This window comes from Colobus angolensis, unplaced genomic scaffold (assembly GCF_000951035.1).
Source record: "Colobus angolensis palliatus isolate OR3802 unplaced genomic scaffold, Cang.pa_1.0 Scaffold31, whole genome shotgun sequence".
NCBI classification, from domain to species: domain Eukaryota; kingdom Metazoa; phylum Chordata; class Mammalia; order Primates; family Cercopithecidae; genus Colobus; species Colobus angolensis.
The window spans coordinates 6,768,763-6,788,668 of NW_012116377.1; the positions used below are offsets into that span (position 1 = coordinate 6,768,763).

At 47.1% G+C, this 19,906-nt stretch overlaps 1 protein-coding gene across 2 annotated transcripts in view; it reads right to left on the bottom strand.

Annotated features, from left to right (window-relative positions):
• CHCHD6 (coiled-coil-helix-coiled-coil-helix domain containing 6) overlaps positions 1-16,688 on the bottom strand; it is a 253,556-nt gene extending 236,868 nt beyond the window's left edge. For both annotated transcript variants that reach the window (XM_011950742.1, XM_011950743.1), the window contains exon 1: positions 16,516-16,688. In XM_011950742.1, coding sequence (XP_011806132.1) covers positions 16,516-16,602 — 87 coding nt within the window. In that variant the 5' untranslated portion in view covers positions 16,603-16,688. The remainder of the gene's footprint in view (positions 1-16,515) is intronic.
• Between the last annotated feature and the right edge of the window lie 3,218 nt (positions 16,689-19,906).

Sequence of the window (19,906 nt, forward strand, 5' to 3'; positions counted from 1 at the left end):
GATCATGAGGTCAGGAGATCGAGACCATCCTGGCTAACACGGTGAAACCCATCTCTACTAAAAATACAAAAAATTAGCCAGGCATGGGGGCGTGCGCCTATAGTCCCAGCTACATGGGAGGCTGAGGCAGGAGAATGGTGTGAACCCAGGAGGTGGAGCTTGCAGTGAGCTGAGATCGCACCACTGCACTCCAGCCCAGGTGACAGACAGTGTGAGGCTCTGTCCCAGAAAAAAAAAAAAGGAAAAGAAAAGAAAAGAAAGAAAATTCCCCCTTTGTAAAAGGGAGAAACCTTCCCTTCCCAAGTTTGCTCATTTCTTCCTTTTTTTGCAGCTGTAGCAACTAAGACCCTGAATGAGTCAGTGTATGGGAGAATGAGGAGAAACACCTAAAGCCCCAAGTTCCCAGTAGGCACTCAGCCACATGCTGCGGGTGGAAACAGGATACCAGACTGGGTGCAAGGTGACAGCAGTAGCAATGTGGAACATCCTTCCCTGTAGGTGGGGACACGGAGCCAGCACTCAAGAGGGAACACTTCAGGGAACTTCCTGAAGCTAGCACTTCAGGGAACACAGGCTGAATGAAAAGATCTGGGCATCCGAATGGTGGCTGAAACTGGCTAAGAGCTCATTTTTAAATTTTAAGGAAACATGTGCTGGTTGACTTCATGACAGCAGTCTGAAATTGGCCACGGTGGTATATCCACCACAGAAACTGGCCAATGCTACAAACCAGGCCCTCTGAGGGAGGTGAAGGGCAGAGCCAGTTAGAAATTTACCAGCACACTACTAGACAGCACCCCCCATCTCAGAGTGGACCCTGTGGAATGCACCAGGTGCCTGAGGGACTGAAAGCCCCTGCTGAGTGTCCTGAGGGAGGTCAGCACTGAGGAACGAACCTCAGGGATCCTGGGATCTATGCAGGTGAGGACGAGGCAACCATGACACGTGTGATCTATGTAACAATGGCAGTCACAGCTGACGATGTCCTAATCCACACCACGGAAAAGGGTTGCGTGACCGGGAAGACCAGGCCCTGCCATGCAAAAGACTCTTGGCTGGGCGTAGTGGCTCACGCCTCTAATCCCAGCACTTTGGGAGGCCGAGGCAGGTGGATCACCTGGGGTCAGGGGTTCAAGACCAGCCTGGTCAACATGGTAAAACCCACATCTCTACTAAAAATACAAAAATTAGTCAGGCGTGGTGGTGGGCGCCTGTAATCCCAGCCACTTAGGAGGCTGAGGCAGGAGAATCATTTGACCCCGGAAGGTGGAGGTTGCAGTAAGCTGAGATCACGCCATTGTACTCCAGTCTGGGCAGTAAGAGTGAAACTCTGTCTCAAAAAACAATAATAATAATAATAAGACTCTGATAGTGCAGGCAAGGAGCAGAGGAAGCACCCTGTCCACAGGCAAACAGACAAGGGCGCCACAGCCATGGCCCACTCTCCCTCTTTATGAGTCACTTACTGTGATGGCAATGCACTAGAAGCAGTGAGCAAGAGCACTGAAAGGGAGTGACACAGTCCCTGAGTTTCTGGAGCTCACATTCAGATGGCAGGTGAGAGACGATACACAGTAAATACACCGTTTCCCATGTCCTCCCTCACCTAAGCCAGGACACCAGCAACTGTAAACCTTACCATTATTTTACCCGGCCTGATGAAAGACAAAAACTCTAGTGGAACTAACATTCCTCCTATCATACACAACATCCCCACTTCAGAAATGCTTAAACATATGCTGAAGAACCAACAAGGTGCACTAGTGATTGGTGCTATCTATGAAAGAAGAAACGACTATCATAAAGTGATGGCAGCATGCAAGGCAGGGGTGCAGGGAAGCCGTATGCACCGGGGAAGGCTACTTAGCCATGATATTCCTGTTTAGACGCCCGCCCAGGGATGAGGTGCTCAACCACACGTACATCCTGAAACCTAGTTCCAGCAGAGGGGAGAAGTGCAGTCTCTGAGAAGGACTGAGTCTGGCATGTCCAAGGGCCCCACAGAAGGCCAGCAGGCCAGAGAGTGAATGAAAAGAAGGGACCAGACAATCAGGCCAGAGGGGTAGGCAAAGGCCAGACCGTATGACCCCTAGCCGACCAGGGTAAGGCATTCACATCTGATCCAAGGGCATGAGGCAGACATGGCAGGGGTTCTGCGAAGGTGAGCGGGGGGCTCAGATTTGCCAGGTGCAACCCCAGGGGGCGGGAATGGAACCACACAGCTCAGTTTGTAAGAGGTTAATGAAAACATTGGCAAGATTCTTGTTGGCATTGAGAGATTTGTAATTTTTTTTATGTTGCCATAAAATACAGCAAGTAATATTTTTAATCAACAAATATACATACACACACAGCAGTCATGTGAGAATAAACACCATCTGGGCAGTGCTCCCCGCACCAACAGAACCAGAGGGGAGGCCTCCAGAGCCAGACGGGACTGGTACTTGGTGCCACGGTCCGCTGGTCACAGTGCCATCAGAGCTGGCCAGGAGGTCCTGTGTGGTCAGTGGACAGAGGACTAACATAGAGCAGTGCAGGGGAGGAGGAGCTCTGCCCACCCTCCAGCTGCATGTTTCTGCCCCAATTCGTTAGCTTCTTGGAGCTTCACTATCCCCATCTAGGAAATGCAGCCTCCCTCAAGGCTGGCCTGGCCGTGGCACAGCTCAGGAACTCAGTGCTTTGCAGTCAGACCAGCCCAGGTTTGAATACCAGCTAAGCTGCATACCAGCTGTGTGACCTTGGCCAGAGAACTTCTTAGCTCGAAGTCAGTTTCCTCATCTGTTAGATGGAAAGAATTAATGGCACAGACTTTATGGTGATTTCTAGGATTAAATGAAGCAATCTACAAAAAGCAGTTGGTACAATGCAAACGATATTAGCTATTAGGTGAAAACTGCAGAGTGCTACACAAATATTAATTATAATCCATACCAGGCACATATTGGGTACATAAAAATATATGAGTTGAGCAATAATAACAACAGTTAGCATTTGCCACAGACCATCAGCACTGTTCTAAGTGCTCTCCGTGTAACTTTGCAACCTTGAGTAAGTCTCTTCTCAGCTTGTCCATATTGTACACAAAATTAAATTGCACAGATTCTTTTTAAAGCGCCCTCCAGCTCTGACATCCTGTGGCTCAAACCTGAACCTACCCTCACCCTGGAGTAACAAGGGGACACCAAGGAGAGGGGCCTCTTCCCTGCTACTACCCTGGCACACTTGGATGGCACCTCCACAAGTCTCTGATGACAAAGTAGAGTCCAAGAAGAGACTCTGTCTCCTCCCCTCTCCAGCCCACAGTCCTTGCCCTACAAGCTCCGTGATGGAGGGTGGGAAGGCGTGCAGAGTGGGGAAGGCCCACAGACAGTCTGAGTCAGATGCAAGGCCAGGCCAGGGAGAGGCCCAAGCCTCAATCTAAGCCCCCCCTAGCCACACACACACACACATACCCCTCAGCACTTCCACCTTAACAAATGCATTTGGAATCCAGATTCCACTTCCTTCCAAGGAAGAAACCAAAATTTGACCCTAACCGAAATGTTGTCCTCACCCAAAAGCAACTGTGAACTTAGAGGCAAGTTCCCAAAGGACTATAGCTTCCTTTTTTTTTTTTAAGAGATAAGGCCTCCCTATATTGCCCAGGTGGTCTTGAACTCCTGGGCCCAACGGATCCTCCTGCCTCAGCCTCCTGAGTAGCCAGGACTATAGGTGCATGCCACCATATGGGTTTCTTTATTAAACCACACAGGTCTATGAGTAAGTCACATGGCCACCTCGTGACTGAAAGGTTGTAAGGAGAAAGGTGCCATCTTAAAAACCTCAAGTAGGTATTATCAACAACTGAATGAACAAGGACAAGAGTGAGCAATGTGCAGCTGACCCAATATAAGGTCATGATATAAGGTCATGAGGATGAGAGTCGTGATTGTAACTGAGTTGTGCCACCTTACTAACGCTACCTACCCACTGATTAACATTCATCCAGCACTCACTGGGCACAGACCATCTCACTAATCCTCACAATGCCACACTCACCTTCTACTTGAGGAAACCAAGGTAGAGAGAGGTTAAAGAACTTGCCCAGCCCATGAAGCTGCAGGACCAAAGCCTGATTGCAGGGAAAGCTGCCTGACCCCGGGCCTGTATGCTTAACTGCTGTGCTGCTCTGCTCTGAGGGCAGCCAGCTGTCCCTCCAACAGCAAGAGCAAGGGGAGATGCACCTGCTAAGCAGCACTCACTGCCTAGAACGGCCCCTAGAAGGGACAACCACCACAGAAGCTAAAGCGATAAAAAGCAGAGGGGCCAAGATTGCTGCAGAAAGGCCAGGGAACCAATTGACTCCCAGCAGGCTCAGCCTCAAAGGGGACTGCACACATTTCCCCGACTCCCCTGTCTGGAACCAGCCCCCCATCGACCTCACCCCTGCCAGCACCTCCCCTTACTCTGCTTTGCTTTCTTCGCAGCACTTATGACCACCTGGCGCAACAGACCCCAAGCACGTCTTTGTCTTCATTCCAACAGCACAGCGGCTCCATGGGCACAGGGATTCCATGATGCTCCTATTGTATCTTCAGGGCTTAGCACACTGGAGACACTCCAATGTTTGTGAACATGAATTAAATATTTATTAGAGGCCCGGGTCCATAACATGGCACTAGTGCAATGGAGTACATAAAGATATGACAACCATGGACCTTCTACTCAAAGAGCTCACGGTCAAGCAGGGTGGAACAGACAGACACACAGGGAGAGAAGACAAGCCACTGAGCAGTGGATACGAGCAGCCCTGCTAAGGGCCCAGGAGGTTCAACAATGGAACTCTGAGTTCCAGCTAGAAAGGAGAGAAGGGAGATGGCCTGAATCGGGCCTGAAGGGATGATAGCAGAGAAGAGGTGTGAGCAGAAGGTGGCGTTCCAGAGAGAGGCGTGGCATGAGCAAAGGCACGGAAGGGAGGGAGCTCCAAGGAGCATCACGGCTCAGTCTGGCAGGGACATGAAAACATCAGGTGTGAGGAGCTTCTGGAGCTGCTGGAGTGCCACCTGTTAAGGGCCTTGGATGGCAAGTCAAGGAAGCTGGACCTGGGAATCAGTGAAGGCTACAAGCAGGGACATGGTCAGTCTTCTCTTGCACAGGAAGGTCTGGCAGAGCAGGAGGCAGGACTGAGATGACGAAGGGGCTGGTAGCAGGGGCACCACCACAACAGTGCAAATCAGGAGGAGGAGCACTGAGAAGTGTGACAACTGAAGCAGTGAAAAGGATGGAATGGATACAAAAGAAAGTAAAACTATTTAGACCATCTGACTGAATGCGCAGGTAAGAGGAAAAGGGAATGGACGGAATAGCGTGATCTCATTTGTACTTTCAGAAAGAGTGCACTTTTCCACGGCCTTGGGAAAATTCTAAAAGGATTCATGAGAAATTGTGACCAGCTGGCATTTAAAAACAAGATGCATTCCACAAGAAGAAAAACTCCTAAAGCAACAGGGATGGGGGAAAACTGATAGCAAGGTCCTGAGTCTGGCTCGCGGGAAAGAGGCAGGCATCGTTATTGAGCCACATTATTGAGCTCTGTAAGTGTGTCATGTTCCAAGTCCATCCATGCAGCTCTGTTCCACAGGCAAACAGGCTGCACAGGAAGATGCAAGAGGCTAGCTCTCTAGAAAGATGTTAGGGAATCCCTGGCATACGAGAGCCTAGGGCAGGCCAGAGTAAGAATGTAATTTCCCCACACTCCAGAGGCGGGCAGCAAAGCTCACGGCTAGAAGAGAAGACCGCAACCCAAGAGTGATAAGGGTGCCTATTTAAGGCTAATGACAAAAACAACCCTGACTTGCTGATCCTAGAGCACACTCCATATGCCAGGCTCCAGGTAAGGGTAGTCCCTGTGCAGCAGCCGCCATTTTACAGATGAAGAAACTAGAGTCAGGGAGGTGAAACGTGGGAAGTGCTAGGGCCAAGACTCAAATCCAAACCCTGGACACTTAACAGAGACCCCTGCACAAGTAAAGGCAATAACATGGAGCTGCTCTGAGGTGACAAGTAACCCTTTTCACAGAAGGGAAGACTGGGAAACAATAGAATGATTTGCAGTTCCCACTTCCCCCACCCACTGCTTTATGGAGTCCCAGGAAGATGGACGGGTGGAGCATCCGTATACTCACAAAACAGACAACCTACTTTAAAAACTAATTGAATATCAAGGTGAAAATGAGCATGTTTTTAGCCTTAAAAATGTTAACTACCTAGGCACATTTGGGAAGGCACAATGGGGAAGCAGTTCAAGCATTATTCTTTACATTGAAAGTTCACACAGTTTACAAAGCGAGGCATCACAGGCAGGAGCGGTGTCATCGTCCTCACTCCAAAGATGAAGACAGTGATGTACAGAGAGTGACTTCCCAAAGTTATACAGTGGGTCAGCAGCTGAGACAGGTCTACGCAGCCATGCTCCACCTACTCAACACAGTGTTTTCCGAGGGCCTGCTGGGTGCCAGGCACTAGAAAACGAGGAAGAGATAACATCAGCTCAGACCTACAGCAGGCAGGCAGTGTGGGCTAGGGCAGGCCTAGCACCAGGACAGTGCCAACACGGCCAGTTTCAAAAGGACAGGCTTCCCAGAGGCTCAGCCTGTCAGCTCCTGGTGTCAACACCCCAATTCCCAACACCCCAATCTATGTAGAGGTGTTGCCCAACCCCGTGATCCGAAAAAGATCACCCCCTTGCCTAAGGCTGTTGCCTTGGAGATTTTGTTCCCTAGCTCTTCAGTTTTCTATGAGCTGAAATTAGATGCACCGGCTGCTCACCACAGATGTCAATCCCAGAAAGGCAGAACAAGAAGAGCCCTTGGAGACCTCCTACACCAAGCATGGCACACACAAATGCCCACAGGAGTTGGGCAGGTGGTGGAAACAAATAAAACAGGCCTGATTTTAAAAAATAAAATGTATAAAGCACCGTGCAAGGATACCATGGTGTAACTGTGATGAGACTGCACGGCCACATGAAGAGCGTAGCCACCTCGCGACTCTAGCAAAGTGTTGCCATATGAGAATGGCAGACTTTCCATTTGTTCCTCAAAGAAAGCTAAAAATCAATTTTATGTAAAGCCTCCCAACTTTTAAATGGTAGCGATCACTTAAAATCAATTAATATCATTAAGTTTCTGGACTCATAGTTTGAGGCAAGAAAAACTGAGCCAGTGGCTTAAAAGTTTATCCAACAAGTATTTTACTGACTTGTGCCAAGCTCTGGCTTAGGTGCTGGGGACAGAGAGATGAAGAAGATGTGGCCCCTGTTCACGGGGCAGTAAGGAAGTAAGTGTGGAATAGATCATTTCAGCCCAGGGCAGTAAGCCCTGGGAGGAGAGCACAGAGTCTGCAGAGGACACCACCGAAGGCTCCTTCTGAAGGCAACACTTGCACTTGGCCAGCCAAAGGAGGGGAGAAGAATCACAGGCACACATGCATGAAGCAGCTTAAGGTCCCGCAGGAGCAAGTGTCCCTGCAGGGAGGCACAGTGAAGGCAGAAAGTGGCCCCCACACATGGAGGACCTCGTGAGCCAGGCCCGGAAACATGCCTTTAACTGCGAGGCAAGGGAGAGACATGAAAGGATGCGACACAATCAGCTTCAACTCTGAACAGTCCCTGGGACATGAGAAGTTGGTCACGGGCTGCCTCTGGGAGCAGGACCAACAAAACACAGTAGAAGGGAGATGGGCTTTTCCCTGGGCACCTCCTTTTCAACTGTCTGCATTTAATGACCATCTGCAGGAAACCTGTTCAAAAGTAAAATTTACCTTTTTAAAAAAATTAGCCTGGTAGCACCAGAAAGTATAGATTTGTAGGAAGCAAGCTAATGAAGAACAATTTTTCAGCTGGTCAAAGGGAAGATGGTATAGGCCTGAACTGAGAGTAGAAAGAACAAACAGGAGAGGACAAAACTGAGAAACTGCTGGAAGGTGAAGCTCAAGACTTGTCATGAATGTAGAGAAAGAGAGGAATGTGGATGAAGGACTGGATAGTAGAGCTACTCACAACAGAAGAGACAAGGGTCATCTCTAAGGGGACAGAGAAGAAATGTGGGTGAGCCCCATTTGGACACAGTCAATTACATGTACCCATGGGACATGCATGGGGTGCTGGCAGGGGCATGTGGAAAGCTCTGGGTTGGATATTTAGAATCCAGAAGTCATGGGTACATGAATGAGGATGAAAGAGAATGGCCAGGAACAGGGCGCAGAAGGGATAGCAGACTCAGAAAAGGTCAGAAGCTCCTACCAGACACAGGAAGGGCAGAGACGGTGGTTGATGCTGGACACCAGTGCCACTGTGGAGAGCAGGAATGACCCCTTCCAATAAAGGGAAAAGGCAGCACTTGAAACCTGGGAGGATCAAGGCTGCCTTCCAGTGCAGCACCTTTACTTTCCAAATGTGGTAACTGGCCCGAGATGAGCCTAGTAAGGGTTACAATTAACAACCACCTTACATTTATATTATTTTATAGATGTATCTTTTACATACAGAGACCTTCAACATTGTACTGTGATATAAGAAAGGAGGAATGTAATGGAATCTCATCACATATGAGGGTCATATGCTGAAGTCAGAAGGTGGAAATAACTTTAACTGTTGTACTATTTAGATTTTATTACTAGTTACACTGTACTACTATTACGATAAAATTTAAAGGACGTTCAACCAAACCCTTGAGAGGATTCCTTCTGCACCTAAAGTACAGTGTGGTTGTGTAGACAGTCCCCTGCTGTCATTCTCACACAGAGTGAGTTTCAGAACCTCCAAGGCAGAAAAATGGAGTGCACCAGAGGGAAATCTATACGCAGGTGTCTGAGCCTTCAACCATCCTGTCTTTAAGATGAGCTTCCACTCCTCAGCAGCTGAGGCGGAAAAGGTAGAGAGACCTAAAGCACTGTGCTTCCCTGAAGAATTTGCTTTACCTTGTTTTCTAATGCGTCAGCACTTGTCAGAAGATGTGATGGATTCAGGAGCATCAAACAGAATAATACATGTGAAAGCAGCTAGCCCAGAAACCGGCACACAGTGTGAACTCAAGAACCGTTTGCTGGACTTGAAATCAGAAGTAGATACTTTTCATTGAAAAGTAGCAGAGAAGTTGGCCACCTGTTTTCTGGCTTTCCAGCTGGCAATTCCTGATGTGGGCTCCATCAAACTGCACTCATCCAAACAGTTAGCCAGGTGAGCTTTACAGCTGTAAAAGACCAGAGAAGACTTATAATGCAACCCCTTCATGGTGTCTATGCTAAATGGGTGCATGGAGATGCTACATCATATCTCTATCTTGCACATAAGGAGAAAGACTCATCCTTCTGAAGTGTCAGGGCGTAAGTCCAGGTCTGGGATTTTCTGTTTACCATACTGCCTTTAAGCGAGTCAACTAAGATGAATGCTGCAATCAAAAAGCAGACATTCTAGGGTGAACAGGATCCCAAGCACAGAGGTTAACATCCAGCAGGAACAAAAGAAAGAACAGGAAAAGTAATCATGTAAAACATATCATAAGGAACTTCCATGATCAAGCTGAAACAGTCAAGAAGGCAAGCTCAGAAGCATTTCACTAGGCAACCACGTGACGGAAAACAAAGTCTGCCACATACATCCAGAACAGTGTGTGTTAAAGCCTGGAAGAATGAGATTCTCATGCACAGCTGCCACGGGATCGCCAGCTTGGCTAGAGAAGGACTGCCAATTCATTAATCCAAGCATGTAACCCAACATGTATATACTAATGAGCAGACACTATCATGAAAATCCAGGATTTGCCCTCTTAGAGCTCATAAGAGAAAAACAGGACATAGGCACACAGAGAAAGCAGTGGCTGTGACTATTAAAAGAAAAAGTTATCAATCTGATAAGGTGCATCCACCAAAACCGTACACCTAACACACATCATGATGGAAGACTGAATGCTTTCTCCCTAAGTTCAGGAACAAGGGGCAAGGACATTCACATTCACAACTTCTATTCAGCATTGTACTGGAGATTCTAGCCAAAGCAAGAGGGCAAGAAAAAGGGCATCCAGACTGGAAAAGAAGTCAGTCTTTATTTGCAAACAACATGATCCTACCTGTAAAAAGGCCTAAGAAATCTACCCAAAACAAAACCCTAACTGAACTAATAAATAAGTCTAACGAGGTTGCAAGATAGAAGGTCAATATACAGAAACCAACTATAAAAGTAAGAAAACGAAAAGAAAAATAAAAGTAAGAAAACAACTCCATTCACAATAGCATCAAAAATAATAAAATGCTTGGGAATACATTTAAGAAGTACAAGACTTGTACACTGAAAGTACAAAACACTCCTCAGAAAACTTAAGAAAGATCTAATGAATGGAAAGATACTTCATATTCACTAATTAGCAGACTCCATATCGCTAAAATAGCAATTCTCCCAAAAGTAATCTATAGTGTCAACACAAATCCTATCAAAATCCCTGCCAGCTTCTTTGCAGAAGTTGACAAACTTATCCTAAAATGTATTCAGAAATGCAAAGGACACAGAACAGATAAAACAATCTTGAAAAATAACAAAGTTAGAGACCTTACACATCCCAATTTTGAAAGAAAGCCACAATAATCAGCATGACAGCATGGTATTGGCATAAGGACAGACCTAAAGATCAATGGAACAGAACTGAAAGTCCAGAAATAAACCCTTACATTTATGTTCACTGGATTTTCACAAAGGTTCCTAGATAATTCAATGGGGAAAGAATAATCTTTTCAACAGAGCCTGGAGAAATAAGAGATCTCATCATGCAAACACCAATTTAGATCAGGATTCAGCAAACTCTGGTGCTTGAGCCAAATCCAACCCACCACTTGATTTTGTAAATAAATTTTATTTGGAACACAGTCAAAACCATTCACTTAAACATACTGTCTATGGCTGCTTTCCCCTACAATGGCAGAATTGAGGACAGTCATCCTTTGGTATCCATGTAGGATTGGTGTCAGGACCTCTGTGGATACCAATATCTGAGAATGCTCAAGTCCCTTATATAAAATGGCAGAGTATTTGCATATAACCTACACACACCTACTATGCACAAAGATATCCTATAGCTCAATAATAAAAAGATAAATAATCCAATTAAAAATGGGCAAAAGATCTGAATACACAATTCACCAAAGAAAATATATGGATAGGCACATGAAGAGATGCTCAACATCATTAGTTATTAGGGAAAGGTAAATTCAAACCACGATGAGATACAATTTCACAGCCACTAGAATTGCTCGAATCAAAGATAATAACAAGTGTTGGTGAAGATATGAAGAAACTGGAATCCCATATATTGCTCGTGGAAATAGCAAATGGTACAGTTTCTTCAGCAAACAGTTCAGCAGTTTCTTTAAAAAGTAAACCTGACAATTCATAAAATTCATAAACTGAATGACCCAGCAAATCCACTCTCAGGTATCTATCCATGAGAACTAAAAACATTTGTCTGCAAAAAAACTTGTATAATACATAAATGTTCATAGCAGCATTACTCACAATAACCAAGAAGTAGAAAAAATTCAAATGCCCTCAACTGGTGACTGAATAAGCCAAATGCAGTACATACATAAAACAGGATACCATTCAGCAATAAAAAGGATGGACTATGGATATACACTACTACATCAATGAACCAACATCAAAAACACTTGCTCAGTGGAAGAAGCCAGAAGCCAGAAATAAACGCTGCATGAATCATTTACACTCAGTCCTCCATATCCATAGATCCAATGGAAAACATTTGAGAAAAAGGAATAAAAGATAATATACCAATAAAAAATAATACAAATCTTTAAAAACACAGTGTAACAACTATTTACATAAAGTTTACACTGGGTATTATAAGTAATCTAGAGATAATTTAAAGTATACAGGAGAATGTGTGTAGTTTATATGCAAATACACCATTTTCCATAAGGGACTTGCGCACCCAAGGATTTTGGTATCCATGGGGGTCCTGGAACCAATGACCCATGGATAAGTCATTGAAAGACCAAGAGGTGACTATCTATGAAATGTCCAGAAAAGGTAAATTTACAGAGAAACAGGATTAATGATTACCTGGGACTGGGAGTGGGGATGGGGAGTGACTACAAACAGGTCAAGGCATCTTTTTAGGTCTTATAAATGTTCTATAATTGGATTGTGGTGACAGTTGCCCAATTCTGTGTAAATTTACTAAAAAGTATTGAAATGGGTGAATTTTATAATATGTAAAATGCATCTCAATAAAGCTGTTTTTTTTTTTTTCAAGAGATGGGGTCTTGCTATGTTGGACTCAAACCACTGGGCTCAGGTGATCCTTCTGCCTCAGCCTCCCATGTAGCTGGGACTACAGGTACATACCACTGCACCTGGCTTAAACCTGTTGTTTTTTGTTTTTAAAGAAAAATCAGTGTCACCAGATAGAACCTTTCCAAAGCTCTGCTCCTGACCAGAGAACTGCAGTGTGGCCTCCAGAACAACATGTTCACAGCCCTGCCTGGCATTTGGGCCCTGAGTCTGGCCTCGCCACCTGCCAATTCCTCAAGCATCTTACCCTCCTTGTGGCTGCCAAGCATGTGGACTACAGAGTTAGAGACCCTGAGGTTCCAGCTCTGTGACCTTAGGTTACTTCACCTCACTGAACCCGTTTCCTACCTTCTGAGATGGGGATAATGACCCCTCACAAGGTAAGCATGTGGAATTTCTGGGGTGATGCTCCAAATACACCAGGCACAGTGCTTAGCACAGAGTGAATATGCACACGCTTCACAGGGCTGGCTTAGGCCACAGTCAACATCTCCTCCTGAGAGGCACTGCCTGACCATCCCACCTCAAGTGGGCAGCCCCAATAGCCTTTGCACACTTTTTGTTTCCTCCTTAGCTCTTGCAGCTCTTTGAGTCTTTTGCCTGTGTCTCTTCTTTTCTGGTCCATTCTCCCTACTGGGCTGAGGTCTCTATGATGACAGAGTCCTCGGCTTTGTCCCTCATTGTCTCAGCAAGGCCAGGCCCAGTGCTGGACAAGTAACATGAAGACAGTGGACATTCACTGAGGTGAGGAATAACTGGCGGCTGCAGGTACAGCGCTCTGGCACACGGCCTCTCTGGCACTGGCACACTGGAGGACTCTCTTGTGTGTCTGACTACATTCTTCCTGATCTTCCCCTCCGCCGTGGTCCAGAATCAGCCTCATGGGAGCAATGCATGATGGTAAAGTTGATCAAGCCTGGAGGGGATAATGACTCTGGGAACATGCAAGTGACTGGAACAGGAGTGGGCTCAGTGGTGGGAAAGGGGAAAAGGTTGGTGAAAAGTGAGGGGTCTGGATGCTCACAAGCAACCAACGTCAGCTGAATCACCAAAGGCGGCAGCTCATGTGGAGAGAAGAAGAGGGAAGGTGGACACATATGGGATATGACTGCCATGTGTGCCTTCTCTTACTGAAGGATGAGGTTAAATGTACTGGTTGAAACAAAATCTTTACATATTTCATACATTTGCTCTGAAAACTGGAGTTGAATATAACTGCACATTTTGCATTCATTAAATTTCTTTTACCTTCCATGGAATTACGGTTTGAACACACTTTGTGAATTTATGCAAATTAAGTATGTAAACTAGCAAGGCCTAGCACTTAATCTTCTTTTTTTTTTTTTTTTTTCAACATGGAGTCTCTCTCCGTCACCCAGGCTGGCGCAATCTCGGCTCACTGCACACCCCGCCTCCTGGATTCAAGGATCCTCCTGCCTCAGACTCCCAAGTAGCTGGGTGTACAAGTGTGTGCCACCATGCCCAGCTAACTTTTGTATTTTTGGTACAGGCAGGGTTTCACCATGTTGGGCAGACTGGTCTTGAATCCCTGACCTCAGGTGATCTGCTTACTTCAGCCTCCCAAAGTGCTGAGATTACAGGCATGAGCCACCACTACTGGCCACTAATACTTAATCTTAAAGGGACTAGAACACTTTCTAGGACCAGGCCTCAGGAATTAAATACAAATGGTCATTAAGAATATTCAACTTGCTCTAAAGAAGCTGGGGCAGATCTTCTTTGGCATCTGCCTCTCATTAAATTAACTCATTTGTTCACTTTGGCAACTGTTTTGTTGATCTGGCAATCTTTTTCACTTACTTCTAAAGACAAGGTGAATTTCTCAACCCTCAAGTAACTCTGCTAACAGAAAAAGCCCCTACACCAAAACATCCTTTCTTCATTACCATCACCTCCTTTCTTCAGTTTTCCTCTTTCAAACACAAGCAGAAGGAAGGACATGGCTCTCATTACATGGGGCCGTGCACTTTACTGTGCATCTCTGGACAAGTCATTTATTCTCTCTGATTAGTTTGCCCAGCTGGAAAAGAAAGCAGTCAGTCACCAAAGTCCCTTCTAGTTTTAAAACTAAGTGGAGCACTATCATCCCTATAAGGACAGGTGCGGGTATTGTCACAAAATTTTCAGGCTGCCTTGCATACATCATGGGTAGTGGGGCGGGGAGGGGAGGGAATTAGAGAAGTGAGAAAAAGTTGCTTTTGCACCCAAAAGATCTTAATTAAAGTCCCAGAAGTTACTCAGGTTAACACCTTGGGCAAATTCCTTAACCCCTCTAAGCCCAATTCTCCATCTTTAAATACAGAGAATTTATATGTTGCAGAAGTATTTAAGAGAACTTGAAATAAAATGTACCTGTCTTATATAACACTCAAAAAACATGAGGCTTCCAATCAGCTTGGAAGAAGGCACCCCCAAAGGCACTCCCCTGAACCTCTGAAGACTCCAACTTAACTTTCCAACATTCCCCAAAACAGGAGACCAAATCACAAGGTTGAGAGCACCCAAACGGAGCCAAGCTTATCTTTCCAAATTCCAATTCAGGTTCCTCCCTCTTGGCCTTCCAACATAAGCCATCTCCTCCCCTGTTTAATCCTTGCCACAAGCGAGGTCAACAAAACTATACAACACCTAGAAAGCACCAAATGTGCCAAGTACTCTGCTAGGCTAAGAAGAGAGGCCTCCTTAAAGCACTCTCTCTGTGCATTTCCTTAACACTTTCACAGACATCATCTTATCCTAGGCAGTACATAGGATACATACACATCTTTTTTTTTTTAATGTGGCCATTGAGGCTCGAAAGAGATTTTTACCCAAGGTCACACAGCTAATGAGCAACTGCAAGACCTCCTAAAGTCTGTCTTTCTAAGCCACCTCCCTAATTCCTCCTTAACTAATTCACCTGTAACCAGCTCTGTGCATTTCATTTAATCTTGGTCCCCTTTACTGGGTGAATCTCTCCACAGTTACTTACAAAGCACCTGCAGGTGTAGACACAGGTGTAGGAAGAGTCCGAGCACAGCAACATGCCCCAGAATTGGCTTGTTTCAATCCCAGTTCTCCCACTTACTATTTACATGACCTTGGATCGGTTCCTTCACCTCTCAGTGCCTTAGTTCTCCTTAATCTATAATAATGGGCTAAACAGGGCTGTTGAAAATTAAATCAGTTACTTACACGTGGTTTAGTCCAACGCATGGCCCCTACACTGCAATAAGAGCTGCTTTTATTCTTCTGGGTTCTGGGGACAGTCTTTAATCAGACAGAAACCTTAGCCTCAACAAGCTTACACTCTAGCGGTAAATGCAATAAACAAGTAAACAATTACCAATAAAAGTGGCCATTGTGATGAGTGCTATGAAAATAATAAATGTGTGACGGGGGGTAGGAGGCTACTTCAGATTGGGTGGTCAGGGAAGGATTCTCAGGAGATATCTGAACTACAAGAATTACAAGAAGGAGCGGGATTTAAGGAGAGCTGAAGGAGAGAGAACAGCCGGCGCATAGACCGTGTGCTGAGCCAGCGGCACCCTCCAGGAAAACACTGCGGTCCTGAGGCTGGGGACGACGTGCGGGTGCCCCGCGAGGGAAATGGCCCGAGATGCAGTCCCAGAGGTCGGCGGGCACCGGCCAGCTTTGGAACCAGGTAAGGCAATATCCAAGCGCGCTAGGAACCCACTGGAGGGTTTCAGGCAGGGAAGAGGATCGTATCTGAGCTACGGTTCTTCCAGCACCCCGCAGATGTGCGGTGGAGAACAGACCGGCGGGGAAGAGCTGAGTCCCCAGGCAAAGCCCAGGTGGGAGGTACCGCGTACCCAGAACTGAACGCGCGCACCTGAGGGGACACTGGCTGGGAGGCCGGGCGCAAATTCAAGAAACGTAAAAACTAAGCCGACCGGAGCCAGGACGTGGCCAGGGCGTCCCTCGTGTCCCAGGGGCCTCGCACCTGTCCCATTCTCCACTCCTCCTTCCTTGAAGCCGGTGTCGCGAAGCTACAAGGTTGCCAGCCTCGGGCTCGCGTCTCGGTGCAGCCTCTTCCTGGCCTGAGCCCCAGGAGTCTCCCAAGCCCCACGTCCCTCACGCGTGGAAGAAGCATCGGCCCCGCGCTCCGCCCCGCACCTCCCCCGTCCGCCCGCCCCGGCCCAGGCGGCGCCGCTCACCCGGACACCCTGCAGCACCCGGACCCGCTCCTCCTCGTCCACTCCGAAGGACACCCTACGGCCCTCGCTGCTCTCAGTGCTCCCCATGGCGAGCTGATGGAGGGCGGTCAGCCACCAGACCCGGACCCGGCTCCAGAGCAACCGAGCCAACAACGCTTTCCAGGACTCGCGCGGCCGCGGCACACGCCAACAAAACCACGTCCTATTGGTCGCTGCCGGAGGCTTCACCAATCAGGTGGCGCTGAGTCGTGGTGCCTTGTGGGGGTTGCAGTCCTTCCGTCTGGCGGGGTGGGGGCGTGGCGGTCTGCGCGTGCTACAGTGCGTTAGGCTGTGGCCGAAGATGTGTACCGGCGGAGGCCCTGGAGTGGCGGCCTGGGTTCAGGACAGGGTCACGTTCTCGCTTTGGGAACTCACACTTGAGGGAGAGCCAAGGGTGATGTTCTGAGGCCAGGAGACGCCGAGAAGGCCAAGGCGCTCATCTGGAGGCGAATTTCTGAGGGTTCACCGCTCCATTAATTCAGCAAACACGTGAAGAGCATGACAGCGCCGCTCAAGAAAGTGAGTGTCCTGCCCTTGAGAGGTTTACAGTGCAAGGGGGGGGAAACAAGTGAAAAGCCAAACACGCACGCAAGGAAACTGACGGTGATACACGGAAAACTGCATGGTGATGCCACGAGTGAAATGAACAGAAGGAGGCCTCTTTTAATTTTAGCGGCCAGAGCAACTTCTGAGGCAGAAGCTTTGAACTGAGCCCAAGGGAGAGTAGGATTTATATAAAAGGTAGGGAAAGAGGTTTTCTGGGAGCCTCAGGCAGGAAAAGAGAAAGAGGGGCCATCCCATGGCTGGAAAGTGAGAAGAGAGCAGAGGAACGGTGAGGAACCAAATCATGTCGGGTCTTGTGAGGCAGGATCTGAGTGTGGGTGCTGCGGGAGGACAGGGAATGGTCCTAAACCTTTAGGAGGCATTGCCCAAAGAGTGTACATACCATGTGTGGAATGCAGTGTGCCAAGCATTGTGTGTAGGCTTCTTACACAGGACCCTATGTGTAAGGGAGCACACAGACGGTTGCCAGTCAGACACTGCTACCTTCAACTAAGCCCCTTTTTGTTCCTCTGAGTTGCTGAATGGCTTTGATTTGCAAAAGTGCACCTGAAGCCGAGCTGAGGAAAACTAGATGGCTACATGAAAAAGGCAAAAAGTATTTGGAGCTCCTATTGGCAACCTGGATGGAGTAGGGTGTGCCAATAAAGTATTTTGAATGAAACTAGCAGATACCTTTGTTCCTAAAGATTCCATGGTCACACCAGCTCTGGGATGTTTACTGGCTTCTTCACCCTCAGCTATTCTCAATCTCAGAGCCTTACTGCTCTCTCTCAATCATTCTCTCCTCCTCACCCCTTTCTTACCAGGGATTAGGAAGTGGGGGCAATAGGGAAATGGTCAAAGGGTACAAACTTTAGTTATAAGATGAACAAGTTTTGGCCAGGCACAGTGGCTCATGCCTGTAATCCCAGAACTTTGAGAGACTGAGGCGGGCAGATCATTCGAGGTCAGGAGTTTGAGACCAGCCTGATCAACATAATGAAACCCCATCTCTACTAAAAATACAAAAAAAAATTAGTCAGGCCTGGTGGCACGTGCCTGTAATCCCAACTACTTGAAAGGCTGAGCAGGAGAATTGCTTGAACTTGGCAGGCAGAGGTTCCAGTGAGTGGGACCTCACCACTGCACTCCAGCCCTGGTGACAGAGCAAGACTGCAACTCAAAAAAAAAAAAAAAAAAAAGATGAACAAGTTCTGAGGATCGAGTGCATGACATAGATGGTGAAGGATGTGTTAATTTCGTTGTAATAAGCATTACACAATGTGTATGTATATCAAACCATCACATTGTATACCTTAAATATATATAATCTTCGTCAATTACTTTTTTTTTTTTGAGACAGAGTCTCGCTCTGTCATCCGGGTTGGAGTGCACTGGTGTGATCTCCACTCAGTGCAAGCTCCGCCCCCTGGGTTCATGCCATTCTCCTGCCTCAGCCTCCCGAGTAGCTAGGACTACAGGCGCCCGCCACCACGCCTAGCTAAATTTTTTTGGTATTTTTAGTAGAGACGGGGTTTCACCATGTTCGCCAGGATGGTCTCGATTTCCTGACCTTGTGATCCACCTGCCTCGGCCTCCCAAAGTGCCAATTAAATTTTTTTTTTGAGACATGGTCTCACTCTGTTGCCCAGGCTGGAGTGCAGTGGCACAAATATGGCTCACAGCAGCTTCGACCTCCTGGGTTCAAGCAATCCTCCTGCCTCTCAGGACTATAGGTACATGCCACCACACCTGGCATATATATATGTGTGTGTGTGTATGTGTGTGTATATATATGTATATGTATATGAGACTGGGTCTCGCTATGTTGCCCGGGCTGGTCTCGAACTCCTGGGCTCAAGCAACCCTCCCACCTTGGCCTCCCAAAGTGCTGGGATTACAGGGGTGAGCCACCGCACCTGGCCATGGGTCCCGACAGCCACCGAGTATTCAGAAGGCCATCAAGACATCTGTGCTGAGCTAATTCAACAAAATGAGTGAGAGCCAAAGGTGACCATGAGACTCTGTGTCGCCTCACTCCCACTGTGAAGAATCCTTGGGGAGTCTTGGAATTTCACAGACTTACAGCAGCATTGGTGAGCCTCATAACAACCAGTATGTTCTTTATCCCCACTTCACAGATGAGAAAACCGAGGAGCAAACAGGTGAAGACAATGCAACATTATTGATCCATAGTAGGAGGAGGATAAAGGCAGTGGCAAGGGAAGTGAAGGAAAGGAGGGGAAGGGAAGCAGAGCTTTTTGAGGACCTTCCTTGTGCCAGGCTTCAGGGCACAAGCACACATGATTTTCATGCAGTTAATCCAGAACCAATTAATTGAGTCCTCAGAATCATCCTGGAGTTTTATTACCCTGTTCTAAGGCCCAAAAAACTGAGGCCCTGGGGAGGGAAGGTGTTGTGACAGGTTTGCTTGTGGCTACCTGGCACCCAGTTTCCCCTTCCCTACAATAGAACCCCAATTTCCTGGGTGCAGGCATGTGCCCAATTAGAAAAAATTGCCTCCTAGGCTCCCAGTAGTCAAATGTGGGACAATTTGAACATCAAGAAGAATAGAAAGAGTAATGGCTTATAGCACATTTAATTGTTTTAAATCCATTAGCCTATTCTAGTGAGAGGGAGGAAGAGAGGGAGAGAGTGACAGAATGGGAAAGAGAGTAGGGAGAGTCTTCTTTGCAAAAAAATGCCAGCTAACCAGTACAGCAGGAATTTGATATTTTTTAAATTGCCATTTTTCCACCTTCAGAGGATTAACTGAATGAGGCAAAAATTTGTCAAAGGATACTAAAGT